The sequence below is a fragment of the Mus pahari genome, chromosome 10 (genome assembly GCF_900095145.1).
Source record: "Mus pahari chromosome 10, PAHARI_EIJ_v1.1, whole genome shotgun sequence".
In the NCBI taxonomy this organism is placed as follows: domain Eukaryota; kingdom Metazoa; phylum Chordata; class Mammalia; order Rodentia; family Muridae; genus Mus; species Mus pahari.
The window spans coordinates 86067540-86086509 of NC_034599.1; the positions used below are offsets into that span (position 1 = coordinate 86067540).

The window sequence follows — 18970 nt, forward strand, 5'->3', positions numbered from 1 at the left end:
TCTCTCTCTCTCTCTCTCTCTCTCTCTCTCTCCTGTGTGCTAATGAAATGTGAAATGTGATCATTTGGCTCCTTTACCACCAGATTGGTCTCTTCCTTATGTTCTTCCTTCAATGACGGACTATCCATCTCTGGAACTCTAAGCCAAAATAAACACTTTCTTCCTTAAGTTCCTTTTAGTAATAGTATTATATCAAGGATGCTTCTGGTAATAGTTCTAAACAATTGTTGGGTTTGGAATTAGGAGGAGGGGAAAGACTTTTGTTCAAATTCTTACTGTCTCAGCTGGAAAAAGATGTCAACCAGAATCTACAGTTAAAAATCTCTGTCTCATTCTCAAATCTTCATGGTTTTTCCTGTGTTTTAAAAATCCCACCTCCTATAAGTAACATGGCCCCCTTTGTCTGCTACCTGCACAGTTCCTTCTTCCCCTGTGATAAAGGGACACAGTGATTAAATGGCTCAGCAGCAAAGGAGAATTGTTATTTCTGATGGAATGATTTTAACAAAGATGTTCATAAATGTTAACAATGTATATGAGATGTGATGGTTCTTTCTCCTAGAATTATACTTAACTGTTGTAAAAGAGCATACGCTAATCAAATTGTGACGAAAAATTGTGTGTATGTATTAGTTATTATTCTTATGGTAAGTTATATAGCATGAATTCCTTAACATAGCTTTATTCATGGTGTGTGTGTGTGTGTGTGTGTGTGTGTGTGTGTGGTTTGTAATTTTCTCTTTTGTCAAAAGAGGGGTAGGAAATGGGGACCAGGCTACCCTGGGCTCTGTGGAAGGACATGCAGGGAACCCTTGCAGGCCAGGGCTGGGTAGAAGAGTCCTGGACTTTCCCATAATCCTTTGAAGGAAACAGCAAAGCCAACAGATAAGGAGGTGAATTGAGGAGGGGCCCTTTGGACAATGGCATGGTGGACCAAGGGGCTTGGGGGTCACTCTGAAATGCAAAGTCCAGCTGCCCCATAAACTAGGTTGCTTTTGAAGAGGAACATACATATAAAAACATAAGACACAGCTGCACTCACACATGCGGAGAAGGCTCTCCATTCCCAAGTGTAGGGATCTAGGCCTACTGGTCCAAAGACAGGAGTCAGCCATGTGTCTGCCATCAAGTGATTCTCTGAAACACTCCAGGTGGTGGGGCCCGGCAGGTAAGTCTTTGTTGGGATGGCTGCTTGGTCTCCAAGGTGCTGCCCATTAAGCACCCAAGCCTCTTAGAGTCAGATCCATGCCAGCTGGGGGAGCCTGTGCTGTGAGTGCTGGCACAAGACTGTGTGGCTAGAGTCCAGTCTCTCCTCTCCAGGGGTCTGGGGTACAGGGGTGCAGACAAAGGAGGGGTGAAGGGCTCGTGAAGACATCCTCTCCCCCACCCCATGGGTTTCTGGACTCCAGGAAAGGGGAAGGGCCTCTCTTATCTCTCTGCCTCAATGGCAGGGTGGCCCCTTGGTTCTGAGGTGGCCTTTTGGGGAGCCAGGGGAGGCCAGTCTGAAGTTGGGGAAGGGGGTGCCAGCGTCCACAAGGGTGGTTTCAGCTGGTAGTGCTGTGGGCCTCCTGGGGGCGAGGCTGCAGTTGGCCAGCTGGGTGTTGCAAAGCTGCCAGTGGCTTGGGGGAAGTGCAGTGGGGGTGACATGACCAAAGTGGCCATTGGGCTGCAGCTGCTGCCACCACCATAGATGCTTTCAGAGGTCTTGGGTCAGGAGAACATGGTGAGAACATCTGGGAAGTTGGGGGGGGGCATGGCAGGGGTGTTGGCCGGAGTGAATATCATCTGGTGGTGGTGGCTTTAGGGGATGTTGGTCTCCTGGATAAGGGCACTGAGGTCTGTCTAGAACTGCCACGGGGCTGTCACCCCCACTGCACTTCCCCCAAGCCACTGGCATCTTTCATCATGTTACTTAATCCCAGAGACAGAAAGACAACTAGAACAGTGATAAAGTAACTATCCGAGTACACTGACCCTTCTCTCCAAGTGTGTAAAGTCCTTTAGTGATTCATACTCTACTTGATATGCAATAACCTAAGAACTATGACCTCCAATAAAAGTGCTTCAATACTGTGATACATAATACATGCATGATAGGTTATAAGCTAAGAGGTAAAGAGAAAAAAATAGAAAGTATATACGCACATACCCCTAATAAAACAAGTCAGAAGTAATGATAGCCTTACAATATTGTATCATGTGGTCATTACTGGTATCTGTATCTTTGTCTACTCTATATGCCCATTTCCTCTGAGAAGCAAGCTAAAGGTCAGTTGGTGCCAGAGCTTATATCCTTTGTATCAAAGTTTCCATTCACTGACCAAGTTATTATACATAGTGACAGCTTCCATAAAGACCGTTTTTCATGTATATCATATACTTTTACCTTGTGCAGCCACATGAATTTTAATTATATATATGCTCTGATTACGTAAACTCTAAGAAAATTGTGTGTATGTGTGTGTGTGTGTGTGTGTGTTCTTCTCTTTCCTCCCCTCTCTGTCTCTACCCCATCCTCCAAGTTCCAAATAAATAAACTTCCTTTTATATTTAGCCTGTCACATGGCTTGATTGTTCAGCCAGACACCTTGGCAGAGCACGCCTCCACTTTATTATAAAACACAAAGTGCATGCGCGCGTGTGTGTGTGTGTGTGTGTGTGTGTGTGTGTGTGTGTGTGTGTGTGTTGTCTCTACAAATACCACTGCCAGCAGAGTAATGATCAGTGTTAGGCAAGAAGGAATTCCAGTCCAGCACAACTCAGTCACCAGTGCCAGTTAAAACTTGCTTTTTATAATTATACATTTTGGGTTTCTTTATTGTAAGGTCATAGATTCCTGAACTCTTGAGAATTTTAGTGAACTTAATGTTAGCTCACTTAAAACATTACTTTTAATCAAACCAAAACTATTATAACCAGCATTTATATGTGCAAAGACTATTGCAGTATTTAGTATATGGAATATTTTGAATATGCCTTCTGTCAGTGTGAAAACATAGCAGCAATTTGTTCATCATAGTAGAACACTGCTGGTCCAATGACCGAGTTGGAACTATTTCTGCATGTGTATACATGTCAAGTTGTTGGCATGATAGAAGTGATAGATGTTATTTTTGTATTTTTAAAAACCAATGTGTTATATATAATCTTTTTATTTCTTTTGTGCAAATCATTTTTTTAAAACTCTTGTGTCTTTAAACTTGGAAGTCAATGTCAGTGTTCATCCAGGTAGCAATGAGAGAGAGCAGAGTTCAGTGGTGATGATATGAAGGACTGTCCAGTTCTGCTTTGCCCTGAACGTGTCATGCATGTAGTTAGTTTAAGTATCACAGAGATTTTATAATGAGGATAAACACATCACAGCTTCAAAATCTGGGAAAGAGTGAGCACACATGGCTTATATATAAGTGAACTGATAATAGTAAATTTTCAACCATATAAATGTTAGATACAGGAAACCTGGTTACCTTCATAATTATGATTAAACATATCAGGCGTAAGGCCAGAGTTGGTGTGTACAACAAAGGCATCTGTGAAAGTATTTATCAAAAACCATACATTAAATTAATATTAAAGAATTATAGAATAAAAAAACTTCTAGTATCTGATGTAGTTTATTTTAGGCATATTTAAGCATAGGACAATTTTGGAAAACAGTTTCCTGATGATGATTAACTCAATCCTTTGTGTTCATCAAAGCTTAAGATACGATCCAATGAAATTGTTCAGAGTACAAATGACCTCCTCTGTAAAGGATGGGTTCTATTTACCTAGAATGCTCAAGATAAGGGTCTAGGGAGAATGACTGAGATAAGCTAAGGTCTGTGGGAGTCAGATAAAGCTTGGATCTAAAGATAGCACAGAGGTCACCTGGATTATTGCAATGTATATGTGACTTCACCCATAAACTGGGTTCTATTGACTGAGAAACAGTGTTCAAGATAAAGGTCTGTGGAAGACAAGTCTGAAATAAACATAATAGCCCAGGAGAGTCAGATGTGGTCTGGCACTTCAGATAGCACAGGTGTCCAGACTATTAACTTTAACCATCCCCAGGTTTCTGGAAAGAAAATATGCTATAAATCTTTTTGTTAAACAGAGAACTCTGTGTGCTTAGCATTCCCTGTTGCTTAGCTTTGAGCATTAGGACCTTATTATCCCCGCTACAAAATAAAAACTGAAATTTATCCTGTAGTTGTTTTGCCAAAAGGTACTCTTACTCATTAACCCGAAGCTTAGGGTTTCCAGGATAAAAAGTAGGAAGCAAGCAAACAAGCATGAACAAATGAGCACTGTTTAGAATCCATTCAGTTTTCTTCTGGGGATTTCTATGCAAAGGAAAATTGTTCCTGAGCACAGAACATGTAAACATTATGAGTATTTGAGGCAAGTGTTCTATTAGACAGATCCAGATAACAACCACGTCAGACCTCAAATTGCCTGCTCCAGTTGAACAGACAAGATGCTCGAACTCCAGACACGATCAGTCCTATGCTTGGAGCACATACTTGCTATCCTGCTAGAACATTCCAGGAGACTAACACCTGAAGCTGGTCTTTCCTAAGTTGTGGGCTCTTCTTTTTTCTACCCTTTATGCCCTGGTATCATCGTGGATCATTAGATAGAAGAGAAAGGATAGAGGAAAGAGAGGTGGGGATCCCTGAATCTAATCTCTTTCCCTTTGTTTCTTCCTTACGGATGACTACTAACAAACCTCAGCCAATCCACATGAATAACCAATAACCACCCACTATGCCTATCAAAGCTCCAACAGTTTTGTACTCTCTGAAAAGTTCCCAGAATCCCAAACGTCACACAACTGCAGAAACTACCCTCAGGTGGCAAGACTACGCCTGTGCTAGAGCACGAGGCAAGTCATAGTCACTTCAGACGGTCTGAAGCAGTCCCGGATCCCCACAACTGGGATTAAAGTGAAAATATATACTTATATTATTTCTTTTTTTTTAAAAAAAATGAAACCAAAATCCCAAAACTCTAACAAATACCAATGCTGAGAACTAGGCCAAACAGCTTTCTTGAGATGTGTGGATAGTGAGGGCTGTAGTTAGGTTTTGGCTTGGCTACCAGTTGGGGTCTTAGGTTCATGGTGTTCCTTCTTGAATTTCTGCCCCATTGAATCTACTCCCCAAAGGTTCTCAGAAAAATGTGTTAGCATCATGTACTGGTCAACAGCTTCCAAAGTGTTTCTGATAAACAGCATGTGCATGATGATCAAGCATCAAAGATAATCTAGATGGAAGAAGATGAGCCCAGACTATGATCATGCAGTTCTAGCTCTAACGTCTTATCCTCTCCAGAACCTTCTCAGATGTAATTTTGTGTAGATGGTTATCTGTAAGCAGGTGAAGGCAGGTGAAAGATAAGGCTAGAGCCTGTGATTAGGCAGTGGAAAAAGAAGCTGGGCTGAGAGTTTTAGAGACAAGAACAGAGAGACAGAGGGACAGAGGGGGAGAAGGAGAGGAGGAGATAAGAAGGAACCTATAGGAGAGGAAGAGGAGCCAGAACAACACAGTCCTGGGAGCCACAAGTGTTGGGAATTTCTTAGATAGATGATTAAATAATAAGTAGGGTGTGTCTGCTCCACCTAGGTGTATAGCTTGTGTTTATATGAGTTGAATTTTGAGTTCATTGTGTGGGCATGTTGTAGGTTGAGAATTTAGTAATATAAATCTGAATGATAAATTATAAGCCTCTAGAGTTTTGATTTTACCAGGTTATGGGGAATTGTGATGGCTAACCACAGAGGGTGGATGGCTGGGAATCTGAACAGGATCTGCCACAAGAGAACAACTACATGGAGACTCTGGTGGCAGGGAAACCGCAATACTAGAAATTAGCTGGCATTAGCATGAGTGTATTGTTTTTTTAAATATATATTTCACACGACAGTTTAGTACAGTGTTTTTCTTTGTTCTGCTTTATTTTCCTCCCTATAGTATCAAATCTATTGTTCACTTGCTCCTTCTGGTGCATATATGTTACACTTTTTTAAAGGGTATCATTTCAAATTTTTTTTATATTGAAGATTGGAATGATCAGCATTGTTTATATAAATGGGTTCGTGAACTCACCATGCTCCCTAGGTCCACACCTTGCCTGCCAAGCAAACTTAAAGTGAGCACTCCTTACACGGGGCTTCTGGAGGTAAACCACATCCTGTTGTGCTACTGACAGAGCATCCTAACTTCTTTGGACATGTCTCTTGGCAGGTATGCTAAATTCACCTCCCAAATCAGGAGTTCTCTCTCTACTGTTCCTTCGCCACCATTTCTTACTACAGAATCTCACAAAAGCTCCTCTTTTCCTGGAATTAGCATCCTCATTTAATCCCTGTCTATTGAAAATAGGTGCCTTGAGTCTGAGAACTTTATTTTAGAAACATTCTCTTTTTCCTAGAAGTTAACTGTTAAGCGCAAATTATCTTCTTCATAACTGTTTCTCTTCACTGTACACCAGATACAATTGGATTATAGATCATCTATAAATATTCATTTACTTAGAAGGAGTCGACTATAAAGCCTGTGCTTATGGAGCATTAGTGTATTTTCTGTTTGCTACGCCTTACTTTTAATGACATGCGGATTTCCTTCATCTGGGTTCTACTTATGCTCACTACCCATTCTGAATATTAGGTTCCTTGTAAATATCAGTGCTGACATATTATGGAGCCTAGAAACTGCTCTTCTATCAACTATAAAATTAAGCTTGTAAAGCTTTATTGAAGCCATACATAGTACTGCATATATATGCACACACACACACACACACACACACACAGACACACACACATGCGTACAATATTTGAAACAGAGAATTCTTTATTTTCACATGATCTGGGAACTTGGGGGTTGTAGTGGCATTCCTGGCTTCTCTCCATCACAGTCCCATGCTACCCATCTCATAAGTCGTAGAAAATAGACAAACAACTCCAGCCCTTGACAAGTATCCATATAGTGGAAGACAATCATGTGTTCTATACATAAAGGGCAAGTTATTGTTCAGAACTCCAAGTTATTCTTTTTGGTTGGATGCTTTGGTCCTAGAAATAGTAGTTCATAATCTTTGCTTTGGTTTTCTCATTAACACTCTTTTTGTCTCTCAAATTACACATGTCAAGTGTGAATGGTAAGGGTTTTATGTTATTTTTTTTTCAGGGAGACATGAACAGATGTCTTCTCACTCAAGATAGGGCACCACTAACATATCAAAGTACCAACTGTACCAAAGTCCTTTTTGAGGATTTTTACAGGACTGTGGGTTAGGTTACACACAGGAGCATGGATGTCTCTTAGGCAGCTGCATCATGGACAAACTTATCACATCCTGGTTGGTTTGTAATTCCCAAAAGGTTCATTCCTACAGCTTTCAGCACAACTTGGAGACAGCTCAAATGGCAGGAATGTCTCCTCTCCACAGCAATTGGTATCTGCTCCTATAATCTTCAGAAGGAGCCCTGTAAATCTTGTACATTTCAGTTTTCTTTCATAAGAGGGATTTGTTTACTTCTGGAGTCTATGAGTTTCCCTTTTTCCTCCAGATGAGAATATTTCAGCCGGGCAGCAGTGGTGCACACTTTTAATCCCAGCACTTGGGAGGCATAGACAGGCAGATTTCTGAGTTCGAGGCCAGTCTGGTCTACAGAGTGAGTTCCAGGACAGAAAAAAGAGAGAGAGAGAGAGAGAGAGAGAGAGAGAGAGAGAGAGAGAGAGAGAGAATATTTCAATTTGGGGGAAATTGCCACAGAGCCAATGGAAAAGTTCTCTGCCACCACCCAAAAAAGAGTTTGTTTACAGCCAGCACCCTCAAAAAGAGTAGATCTTAAATCCCATATACTTCATTGATATAGCTCTAAAAAAAATAACAATCACACATTAAAGTTCATAGATGCAAGAATTGAAATGTCAACTTATATAGGTAGAGTAATTCCAAAACATTGGCTGTTCAATTTTTTCTGTGCAGTAACAAACTATTTGGCTTCCTCCTGTTTTGGGAACATCTGGACATTCCGATTCCTCAAGACCTCAGGCAAACTGCTCAGTCCCTCCACCCATCTATGCAGATGCAGGCCCAGCCTTCTTTATTATCCAAAGTCAACTAGAATCTAACCAGCCTAGTGGACCTACTGTGTGACTCCCATGGCTATTAACACCACCTCCTATGGAGTGCCACCTGGATTGGAATATTTACTTCAGGTAAGTTCAAACAAATAAAAAGTCCATAAACAATAAATATTTATATATTCCACAGGCTAGCCTGGAATTCCTCAGAATCTATTTACTTGGGAGTATCCCAAGTGTTGAGATTATTACTTGATCCACAAAACATGGATATGCATTCTAAAATTAATCACTCTGATTCTTGTGTATTTGTTTTAGTTCCAAAGTAATGTTTGAATGTCTTAGGAAATTGTATTTTCTATTACCATGGAAGTAATTTATGATAATGGTCAAACACTGGTATATATTTAGCACAAGTTTCTAAGATTTGTTATAAGCACAATATATAATATATTCTTCATTAATTTATTATTGAATAACAACAAAATTCTACAAACACTTCTGGCAACATTATTAATGCACCTGCCTTCTCTTGACCCACTCCTACCCCCATAAGTATTTCCTATCATCTAAGATCTCATCTCATTTTCCTTTCTTTGAGTGTGTGTGTGTGTTGTTTGATTGTTTGTTTAAAAACCACTGAATGTAAACATGGTTATCCTGGGACATGAGTGTTGCACTATCCACATGAGTGTAGGTAAGAGACTAGTGGCTGAATTGCTAAAGACATTGACTTTTTTGCTCCTAGCAGTCTAAGACTAATAGTCCTGGGGGTGGGTGTTGAGCATTGTAAGCCTCTTTATTGTCCGTGACTAAAAGTTTGCAAGCTTAGGCTTGTGTAGAGTCTATGCAGGGAAACAGCTGCTATGAGTTCATACCTGTAAGAAATTTATAAGCCTCATCTTGTGGCTCATTCTTTCTGCCCCATCTTCTCTGATGTTCCCTGAGCTTTGGAGTGGGAGATATGGGTGTTGCATTTAAGACGAACTAAACACTTGTTCTTACCATCTTGGCCAGTGATGGATCCTGCATTAATTCAAGATTCACTGCAAAGAGAAGTAAGCATCTTTAATCATGACTGAGTGTAGCACTAGTCTATGATTATAAACATTTTGGAAGCAGTTTGATGGTATGTCCATTTAGTAAAATGAAAGCATTTGGTACATCCCCAGTGCCTTTGACTTTCGCAAACATGTGGCTTTGACTAGTTTTCCCCAATACAAGGTGTGAATTTTCTCATGTTAGACCTCAGATAAGAAATCGGCTGTTTACCTGCATAAGAGTTGTGCCACAATTTTAGCAGTAGGGGCATCTTGGCTGATAAGTTGGCATTATAGTATACAAGGCCTGAAGCTCGCAAACTGAAATCCAGCAGCAAGAAGGAAGCTTCCAGCTTAGTTGAAGTATGATTTCCTATAACCAAAGGGTACAGGGGTTCCAGCAAGAGACTTATCATCTACTTTTTGTGGGAAATCAATGGCAATGGCCAAAATCAGTATAGTTTAGGGAGCCTCTGGAACTTTCTTGGTCAATAATTCCTAGGGAGATGTTCCACATCTGTTTGAATTTTAATCTGATAGCACGTGGCTTCTGGGATAAGCATTATCCACTCATGCATGGTACATCCATTCTGACTTTTTAAGTTTTGACATGCATTTTTTCATAAACCCTTCATTTTAGTTAACCCTCTCTCCATATCTCCTGTTCTCCCCAATCATTTACTCCCTGTTTAAAACTTGCAACTCTCAGAACTGCCTCAGTTTTCATGCACATACGCTATTTTCTCAGTTTCTGTAAGGGCTTTTCACTACCCACAGCCCTTCCATATCTTTTTTCCCCCTTTGGAGTTTCTACAGACATTACAATTTAAATAAACACATCTAAAAATTCAAACCTATCTGCATATGGGAGAGAACATATGGTGTTTGATTTTCCAAGTTGGAGCTTACTACACTCGCTGTAATATTTTCCAGTTCCATCAATTCACCTTCAAATTTTATTGTTTCAGTTTTCTTTACAGATGCATAAAATTCCTCTGTGTGTATCTACTGCATTTTCATTGTCCAGCCATGAGATCATTGACATCACTGATTCCATTTCTTAGCTATTTTGAATAGAGCATCAATGACCATATGTGTGTAGACATCTCTGCAGTAAGAAATGGAAAGCCCTTTGAATATACATCCATAAGTGACATAGCTGGGACATATGGAAGTTTTATGTTCAGTCTTTTGCAAAATTCCCAGAATGATTTTGAGTGTGCCTGAAGTACATGAAAATTCTGCTCAGAGTGTGAATCAGGAATCGTAAGACCTGACGCTCTACAAGTGCTCGAGGGAAATGTCATGAATATACTTCCACATATGGACATGGGACTTTCTAAATAGGACTCCAGTAGCACATAAAGTAAGACTGCCAATCAACCAACAGTCTCTTATGAAACCAAATCTTCTTAACTCAGCCTGTTAAATGAGAGAAGAGGCAGTCCATGGAAGAAAAGACCATCTTTGCTACCTACACACCTAACAGATGATTGAGTATAGAAAGAACTCAAAGAAAACCTAAACATCAAGAAAACAGAGAACTCAACAACAAGTGAGGCTATAGAATTGAACAAAGTTATCAAAGGGAGGAAATATATGTGAATAGGAAACACCCTTTAAAAAGTGCTCACTATCCTTAGATATGAAATGTAGATTAAAATACTTTTTGATATTCTAACACACTCTGAGTCATAACAAAGCCATAAAGACAATTGACAACAAAATTTGGTGTGGATATGGAGAAAGAGGGGACACGTATACACACTAGATGCTTATAAGGGTTAGCTATTCCTAACAGAAACTTCATGATGTATAAGTACTATAATTATAACCATTTACATAACAGAAAACTATCGCCCATAAAAGTGATCTTAGAGTCAATAGTCTTAAGACTTACTACGTATTGTAAGACTTGCCTTCTTAAACCTCATACCTTAATTCTGCATCCTATGCCCCTTAATCACAATATGGAATACATGGATATATGAATTGGTAATGTAAATAAACATTTAGTTAATCTTAGACATCAGATTCAGTAAGTGGTACTGAAAAAAATAAATCTATATTCCCTATGTAACATGATATACTTTTTACTTGTAATTATTAAAAAATATTTTTATTCATACTGCTTTTATTGTTAGACAAATACAATGCTTCGAATGCCAACAGTAAAAGAAAAAAATTCTGGGTTCTGTAGTAGTACTGCATATAGTTGAACATTGCACTGTTAAGTTGATATTTCTTTTGTTTCATAAATCAAATAGGCATAATAAGACTCTATACTTTGGTGTTTTCCCAAAAGACCATTTGGAGTCCAGTAAATTAAGTATCTTATGAATATATACTTTATATTTCTGAAAAATACCTTGAAATATTTACCAGTCAAGCCAAGGTCAGGAATAATGACTTATGCCTCTGTAGTCACTTCTATAAGAGGCCAGGTCAGGGAAACCGTAAGTGTAATGCTCTCATGGGCTATATAAGGGAACCTTGTCTCAAAAGAAAAACAAAACAAAAACAAAAACTGCGACGCGCTACCGTCTCGCCAGCAAGAACGACGCGACACATCATTAGGATCCTTCTGCAGTAAAGCTTTAATGCATCTCGAGAGGCAATGCATAAGCTACTCAAAAGCAGAGACCCCGAGGTGAAAAACCCTCTCCCTTATATAGGAAATGTTCTCCGCCTAGGACGTGTAGCTCCCTGGTTGGCTGCTCACTATCGGCCCAGATGACGCCACGGGACAGGCAGGGTGCAAGGGATGGAAATTTACCCGGCACATGCACAGACCACTTGTTTACCAGTTAGAACACCGGATGCCAGTGCCATCTTGCCATGGCGATTGTGAGGACGGCTCCCCACAAAAAACAAAAACAAAAACAGAAAAACCAGCAAAAACTACCACCGTAAAAGCCCAGAAATCATAAGATGCATTGAAGTCCTCAGTTACCACAAACAGTGACATCAACAATCATTTTTTTCAGATACACAAAAAGCCTCTTTAAATGGATAAAAATGTTTTCACATTTCTTAAAAATCATATAGCAAGAGCTTTGCTTTCTATTCTCTATATATATCTAAGATTAAGCCAAACTGACCTCGTTTCCCCACATTTACAGTAAATTCATTCAGTCGATATATTTTAAATGAAAAAAGCTGTTAATATTTTTCTTTTTTTCTTTTTTTCTTTTTTTCTTTTTTAATTAGATATTTTCTTCATTTACATTTTTAATGCTATCCCCATCGCCCCCTATACCCTCCCCCTTCCTGCTCTTAGTATGGTTTTATTCACCAAACAAATGAGAATTTGATACTGATAAACAATGGTAACTATTTATAAATCATATTAAAGAATGAAAATTATGAATTCCCAATTTGGTTGAGTGAGATATCTGAAATTCTTAATTTTCTTTTCACTGTGACAGATAGATCATATTCTGATTCAACAGCAGTTTGAGTTTGTGGAAGGTGGGTATTTGCCATATCCATCATATTTCTAGAAAGCCAACGAGAGCAAAGATATGATGAGCACCACAAATGCAGCTTTCTGGATGATACAGGATGGAAAACTTGATCTCTTACAATGTCTCTCCTCATAGTCTTTAAACTAGTAGTTTTATCTGGATATTTTTACTTCTTCCACTTAGGGACCTCTTAGTAAATATTATGATGGCTACCTGTCCCCGTCATAGACACTAATTTGAAAGATAGAACCTAAAACTTACCTTTCTTCCCATATCTGCAAATCACTGGATGTTTTACCATATCCTACCAGGTTTCTTAGATGCTTTCTGCCAAGCTATGACCAGCGTGAGACTTCCACAGAACCTCAGGCAATGGTTCAGGTTGCAGTGAATGATCTTTTGGAATTGAGATGGAATTCTCTGTAAAAAAAAATCTCTGATAATGTCCTCACCATGGAATCTAGGTTTTATAGGACTCCGCAGCACTTCCTATTCATTGGATATGGTCTCTACAGGTTCTGTCTCCCCTTTGTAAGTTGTTTCGGGTAATGGCTAATGTTCTCCCTGTTGGATCCTAGAAACCTCTTGGGTCCCTGGCATCTGGAACTTTCTAGTGGCTACCTCCTAGTTCCCCCTCTTCCACTGCTATACATCTCCTTTCAAATTCCTGACCCTCTGTATGTATTTTCTTAAGTGAAAGTATTTATAAAAATATCAATATTTCTTTATTCATTTTCAGCACCCAAGTTTATGACCAGCATTTTTTACCTTTATCTTATTGTAAAATAAATAGATGCTACAGATATAATTCTATAGATTTTTATTCCTGCATGCCAGGACTCAACTGTCCAGTCTCATGAATACTATGCAATTATGCAAACACTGAACTATCTTTAGCCATGGTATAGATCCCTTCATTTTCTTCGTTTTAATTTTCCAAAGAACTTGAAGGAAACTAGAGTCTGTGCAAGCCTGGTTGATCTCACTTTATAGGTTAAAAAAAAAAGAGAGAGAGAGAGACTCAGGCACATTATTGAGCTGCTATTTGAATTATAGATGGTGTCTCAATTAAAAAAGTAATCTTAAATTTTAAAACTCTTTGCAAAAATGTTTGTGGCGGGTATTGATGCCATGCCAATCATGAAGAGATGGCTTCTAAGTCATCTCAAGTCTCGTCAAAGATGAAAAATGGATCCACAGTGCTACAGCTTCCGAAGGACATTTTCTGTGGGTAAATGGGACGATGAATTAACTCTATCTCTGAATGAGAGAAGATCCCCAACAATTGCTTTGGTAAGATGGCATCTGATGATCTGCATTCACCACCTCTCTGTTTTTAGCATAAAAGGAACACCAGGAAGGCAAGGTTTGTTTGGAATGCCTGTGGTATTGTGATATCATGTCAAGGCACTATGAGGAGGTGGTTGAAATCTGTGCTGAGTTGTCAGGCACAAGTCTCACACACACCTTTGTTGTGCAGGGCCCACCTCCACTCCTCCAGGGTACCCGGGGCTCAGTACAAAGTTGTGACTCACCTTCCATTTTCAATCTCTCCCATTTTTCATGTGTGCTTGGAGAGTAAGTCTCCCAGAGGTACTCAGTCTTTTCTTAGTTTGCTAGCCTCTTTTCCGTTTCCTTTTCCTTTTCCTTTCTTTCTCTTAGACTTGATTGCCTATATACCTTCTTTTTTCCTTTCCTTGTGCTTCTTAGAATATCATCTAAAGTTGGTGTACCTAGATATTATACTATCTTAGGATATGTGGAGGATTTGAATGTGTGGTTGATTATGAGCTCTGTTTTCTCTTTTAGCCATTTTAGGTTTTGAAACTGCTAACCAATACAAAATCAATGACAAACTGGGACAGAAGGTTTACTATGCTGCAGAAGACTTTAGTTTCTTAACACTCAATTGCTGTGGGGCCATTAGACCTTTCACGATGAGGATCTTTGATAATACAGGTCGTGAAGTCATAACTCTACGGCGACCACTACGATGTGATTGTTGTTGCTGCCCCTGCTGCCTCCAGAAGGTCTGTAAATACTTACCAACACAGTTTTCAATATAAGTTTATCAAGAATTTCTGCTGAGTTATTGATTTTTTAAAAAATGATCCATGAGCCATGTTTTTGCCTTCATTCAACTATGTAGAAAGGAATATAAACAACTAAGCTTATACTCTTGGGCAATCTCTCCTTTATGGATGAGTAACAGCTCAAACAACAGTTTATAATGTTTACTGGAAGGCCTTTAGGTCAAATCTCTTGTCAAAAATGATCATGACAGGTATGGCCCAAACTAATGGAGCCACATGCCTGAGGATGTTTTCAAATACTGTTCTAGAAACAGAATGCCTTAACAGAAGAGTTAGGAGAAGAATATATGCATTCATCTCATAATTTATCTGATGATTTAGACACTCCACAAAGGGGCAAGCAGAAAAACACCGCCCATTTTTTTTATTTCCTCTCTTTCAATAAACACAGTGTGTTGTGTTATCTGTAATAAACATTCCTCAGATGGAGCTGCCCTCAGCAAAAGTTCAACTGCCTGTTTCATATCACTTGGTGGTCTATGTATTGCAAACATGTCTTTCAGAGCAGGTACAAGGACAGAGACTTTATAGGGAAGTCAGCCTTTGCCTGGATTTCACTTGCCTAGGACCATGACTGCCTGTGTACCCCAGTCATTCTGTAAGTAATGTCCATAAAGCCTGTCTCAGAGAGAACATGAAAACAGATATTTGGGTTTTAACATTGTGCTTACTCTACTTTGAGAGTGTAAGTTTATTTGTAAAGGATTACTTTGTTTTCCATGCCCTTTAGGCTAGGTATAATCCTACAAGCATAGCAATATCTGAGGAGAATGTGTTTGTGTGTTCGATGAACAAAGTACTGCAGCTGAGTAGCAGTATAATGTCATCATGAAGCTTAAAGTCAGAAATAATCCCATCTGAGTCTCCTAATAAATAAATAGCAGAGCCATGAGTCTAGTGTCCAAAGTTCTTTTCTTATACAGTATTTGAACTAATAGTTGAAAATGTGCCAGTGGTGAGAGTTCTGTCCATAGAGATAAGCTACTGTTGATAAACAAGTTTAAGAAAGAAAAGTTTGTTAATAATTTAGATATTAATGCTCATGCCAGCAAGATTCTGCTGAAGGGACCCTGATATTGCAGCCTCTTGTGAGGCTATGCCAGTGCCTGGCAAACACTGAAGTGGATGCTCACAGCCAGCTATTGGATGGAACACAGGGTCCCTAATGGAGGAGCTAGAGAAAGTACCCAAGGACCTGAAGGGAGCTGCAATCCTGTAGGTGAAACAACAATATGAATTAACCAGTACCCCCTCAGCTAGTGTCTCTAGCTGCATATGTAGCAGAAGATGGCCTAATCGGCCATCATTGAGAATAGAGGCCCCTTGGTCTTGCAAACTTTATATGACCCAGCACAAGGGAAGACCTGGGCCAAGTAGTGGGAGTGGGTGGGTAGGGGAGCAGGGGCGGGGGGGTATAGGGAACTTTCGGGATAGCATTTGAAATGTAAATAAAGAAAATAATAATAATAATAAAAAAATAAATGCATTCCTAACTGTCAAAAAATAATTTAGACAGTATTTATAAATAGGGATATTAATGAAATATGGAAGCTATCAAGAGTTCAATTTGCCCCTTCTATGCATTAGCTGGAGAATCTGATGCAAGTTACTTCACCTTTTTTTTTGGTGTAGTTTCCGCCATGAATTAAGAGAAGAAATAGCATTGATCTAATTAAAGGGTGTTGTAGATTGGAACACTGGCTATCATTCTAAGTAAATGAGGCCACAAATAGATAATATTATGATAAACATATTTACCAATGTTCTTTTTTCATATATAGATAGAAATCGAAGCTCCTCCCGGTGTGCCAGTCGGTTATGTTATTCAAACCTGGCACCCATGTCGGCCAAAGTTTACAGTTCAAAATGAGGAGAAACAGGACGTCCTAAAAATTATTGGTCCAATCTGCGTGTGCAACATTGGAGGAAGTATAGATTTTGAGGTAACAGATGTGTACTGGCTAGTTTTGTGTCAACTTGACACAAGCTGGAGTTATCACAGAGAAAGGAGCTTCAGTTGGGGAAATGCCTCTCTGAGATCCAGTTGTAAGGCATTTTCTCAATTAGTGATCAAGGGGGGAGGTCCCCTTGTGGGTGGTGCCATCTCTGGGATGGTAGTCTTGGTTCTATAAGAGAGCAGGCTGAGCAAGCCAGTGGAAGCAAGCCAGTAAAGAACATCCCTCCATGGCCTCTGCATCAGCTCCTGCTTCCTGACCTGCTTGAGTTCCAGTCCTGACTTCCTTCAGTGATGAACAGCAATGTGGAAATGTAAGCTGAATAAACCCTTCCCTCCCCAACTGCTTCTTGGTCATGATGTCTGTGCAGGAATAGAAACCCTGACTAAGACAAATTGGTACCAGGAGTGGGGTATTCCTGTGACAACCTGACCATGTATTGGAGAAGACTGTGGAAGGACTTTGGAACTTTGGGCCAGATGATCCATTTGGTGTTAAGAGCTCTGTCAAATGTTGTGTAGGAGCTTGGAAGATAATGTTGAGAACAGTGCAGAAGATGGAGGCCTGGCTTGTGAAATTTCAAAGGGAAAACTAAAGACTCTCTTAAGGGCCATTGCTATTTTGGATTGTGAAGATTCTGTGCTTCTGGTTAGCTGGGGCTGAAGAATTGGCTGTGATTAACAAGATACCAGAACTACTAAAGCAAAAACTTTGCANTACTGGGACTATTGATGTTGGTTAGCTGGAGCTAAGAAATTAACAGTGATTAAGAAGAGACCAGCATCATTGAGATGACATCTTCTGGAAAGTGTTTTTTGTTGTTGTTGTTTTGTTTTGTTTTGTTTTGTTTTTTGACAGCACAGAAGTTGTATTCTAGAGATAGCCAAGGTTGTACCTTGTGCTGTGGCTGGACTTGGTAATGTGTAAGAGTTACCCAGGTAGTACTGGTTTTGAAGGCATGAAGGGGTCATGCAGAGCAGCTGAGGCCATGAAAGCACTGTGAGAGGCCATGGAAGGCCATTGGTGAAGGTGCAGCCTCAGTTGCAATTAATGGCCCAGGACTGAATGGGTCATGGAAAGGAGTTGAGGTTTGGCACCATGAAGAGAGCCTATGAGAGGCTATTGTTGAAGCCTAGTTACAGTGGAAGACAGCAGCATTTTGGAGATGCCAATATCATGAGAAGACCTCCAAGAACAGCAGCAGCAGTAGAGTACAGGCGGCTGGAACCTAGAAGACGATGTGTGTGCTACAAAGGGCATGGCTAGAGAAGTGACCCAAGCCTTTGGAGGAACCCAGAAGATTGTGAGTTGGATTCCAGACATTGGACGCGTAGAGATTGAGTTTTTGCTTTTGATTGTGATTGTGTCCTGATATTTTTCACTCTTGAAGTTTTTTAGTGAAGCCCACAGTTAAGAGACTTTGAATTTTAAAGTACTTTGTATTTTAAAAGGTACTGGATATTTTAAAGGGATCGAACTTTTAATATGTAAAGACTGTGGGCCTTTTACAGTTATTTAGATCTTGGGGATGAATAAGAAACTAAGGGTTGAGGCTTACTAGTAATNNNTTTGTGTGTCAAGTTGACAAGGAGTCAATTGTACTGGCTAGTTTTGTGTCACCTTGACACAAGCTGGAGTTATCACAGAGAAAGGAGCTTCAGTTGGGGAAATGCCTCCACAAGATCCAGTTGTAAGGCAATTTTTCAATTAGTGATCAAGGGGGGAGGTCCCCTTGTGGGTGGTGCCATCTCTGGGATGGTAGTCTTGGTTCTATAAAAGAGCAGGCTGAGCAAGCCAGTGGAAGCAAGCCAGTAAAGAACATTCCTCCATGGCCTCTGCATCAGCTCCTGCTTCCTGACCTGCTTGAGTTCCCAGTCCTGACTTCTTTCAGTGATGAGCAGCAATGTGGAAATGTAAGCTGAATAAACCCTTTCCTCTCCAACTTGCTTCTTGGTCATGATGTTTGTGCAGGAATAGAAACCCTGACTAAGATAAGATGCAATCATGTTTATTATATTTTCTTTCCTTATAACTAGAACATATTTTGTACAAAGGTAGAGTGTTGGAGTTCCTCAAAAGACCCTCACTCAGAAAGACCACAGAGACTGCCACCATCGCTGCAAAATGCATGAGGATTTTTATTGATCCAACATGTTGGGGACTCCCCTCTCAGCATGCAGTCCAGAGGAGAGACCCAGAACAAAGAAAGAACATACTTTTTATACCTTTGTAAGGGGCAGATTTGAGCAACAGGGTTTTCATTGGTGTAGCAAGTAACCCTTTCAGGCATTGGTTGGTTTGTATAGTGACTAAATAACCCTTTGGCCTAGTGACTCA

The 18970-nt window shown here is 39.9% G+C and overlaps 1 protein-coding gene across 1 annotated transcript in view; it reads left to right on the top strand.

Moving 5' to 3' along the window:
* LOC110328056 (phospholipid scramblase 1-like) overlaps nt 1-18970 on the top strand; it is a 42313-nt gene that overhangs the window by 17908 nt on the left and 5435 nt on the right. Inside the window, exons 2-5 of the mRNA XM_021207412.1 lie at nt 7981-8213; nt 12547-12589; nt 14395-14615; nt 16460-16621. Coding sequence (XP_021063071.1) covers nt 8157-8213; nt 12547-12589; nt 14395-14615; nt 16460-16621 — 483 coding nt within the window. The 5' untranslated portion in view covers nt 7981-8156. The remainder of the gene's footprint in view (nt 1-7980; nt 8214-12546; nt 12590-14394; nt 14616-16459; nt 16622-18970) is intronic.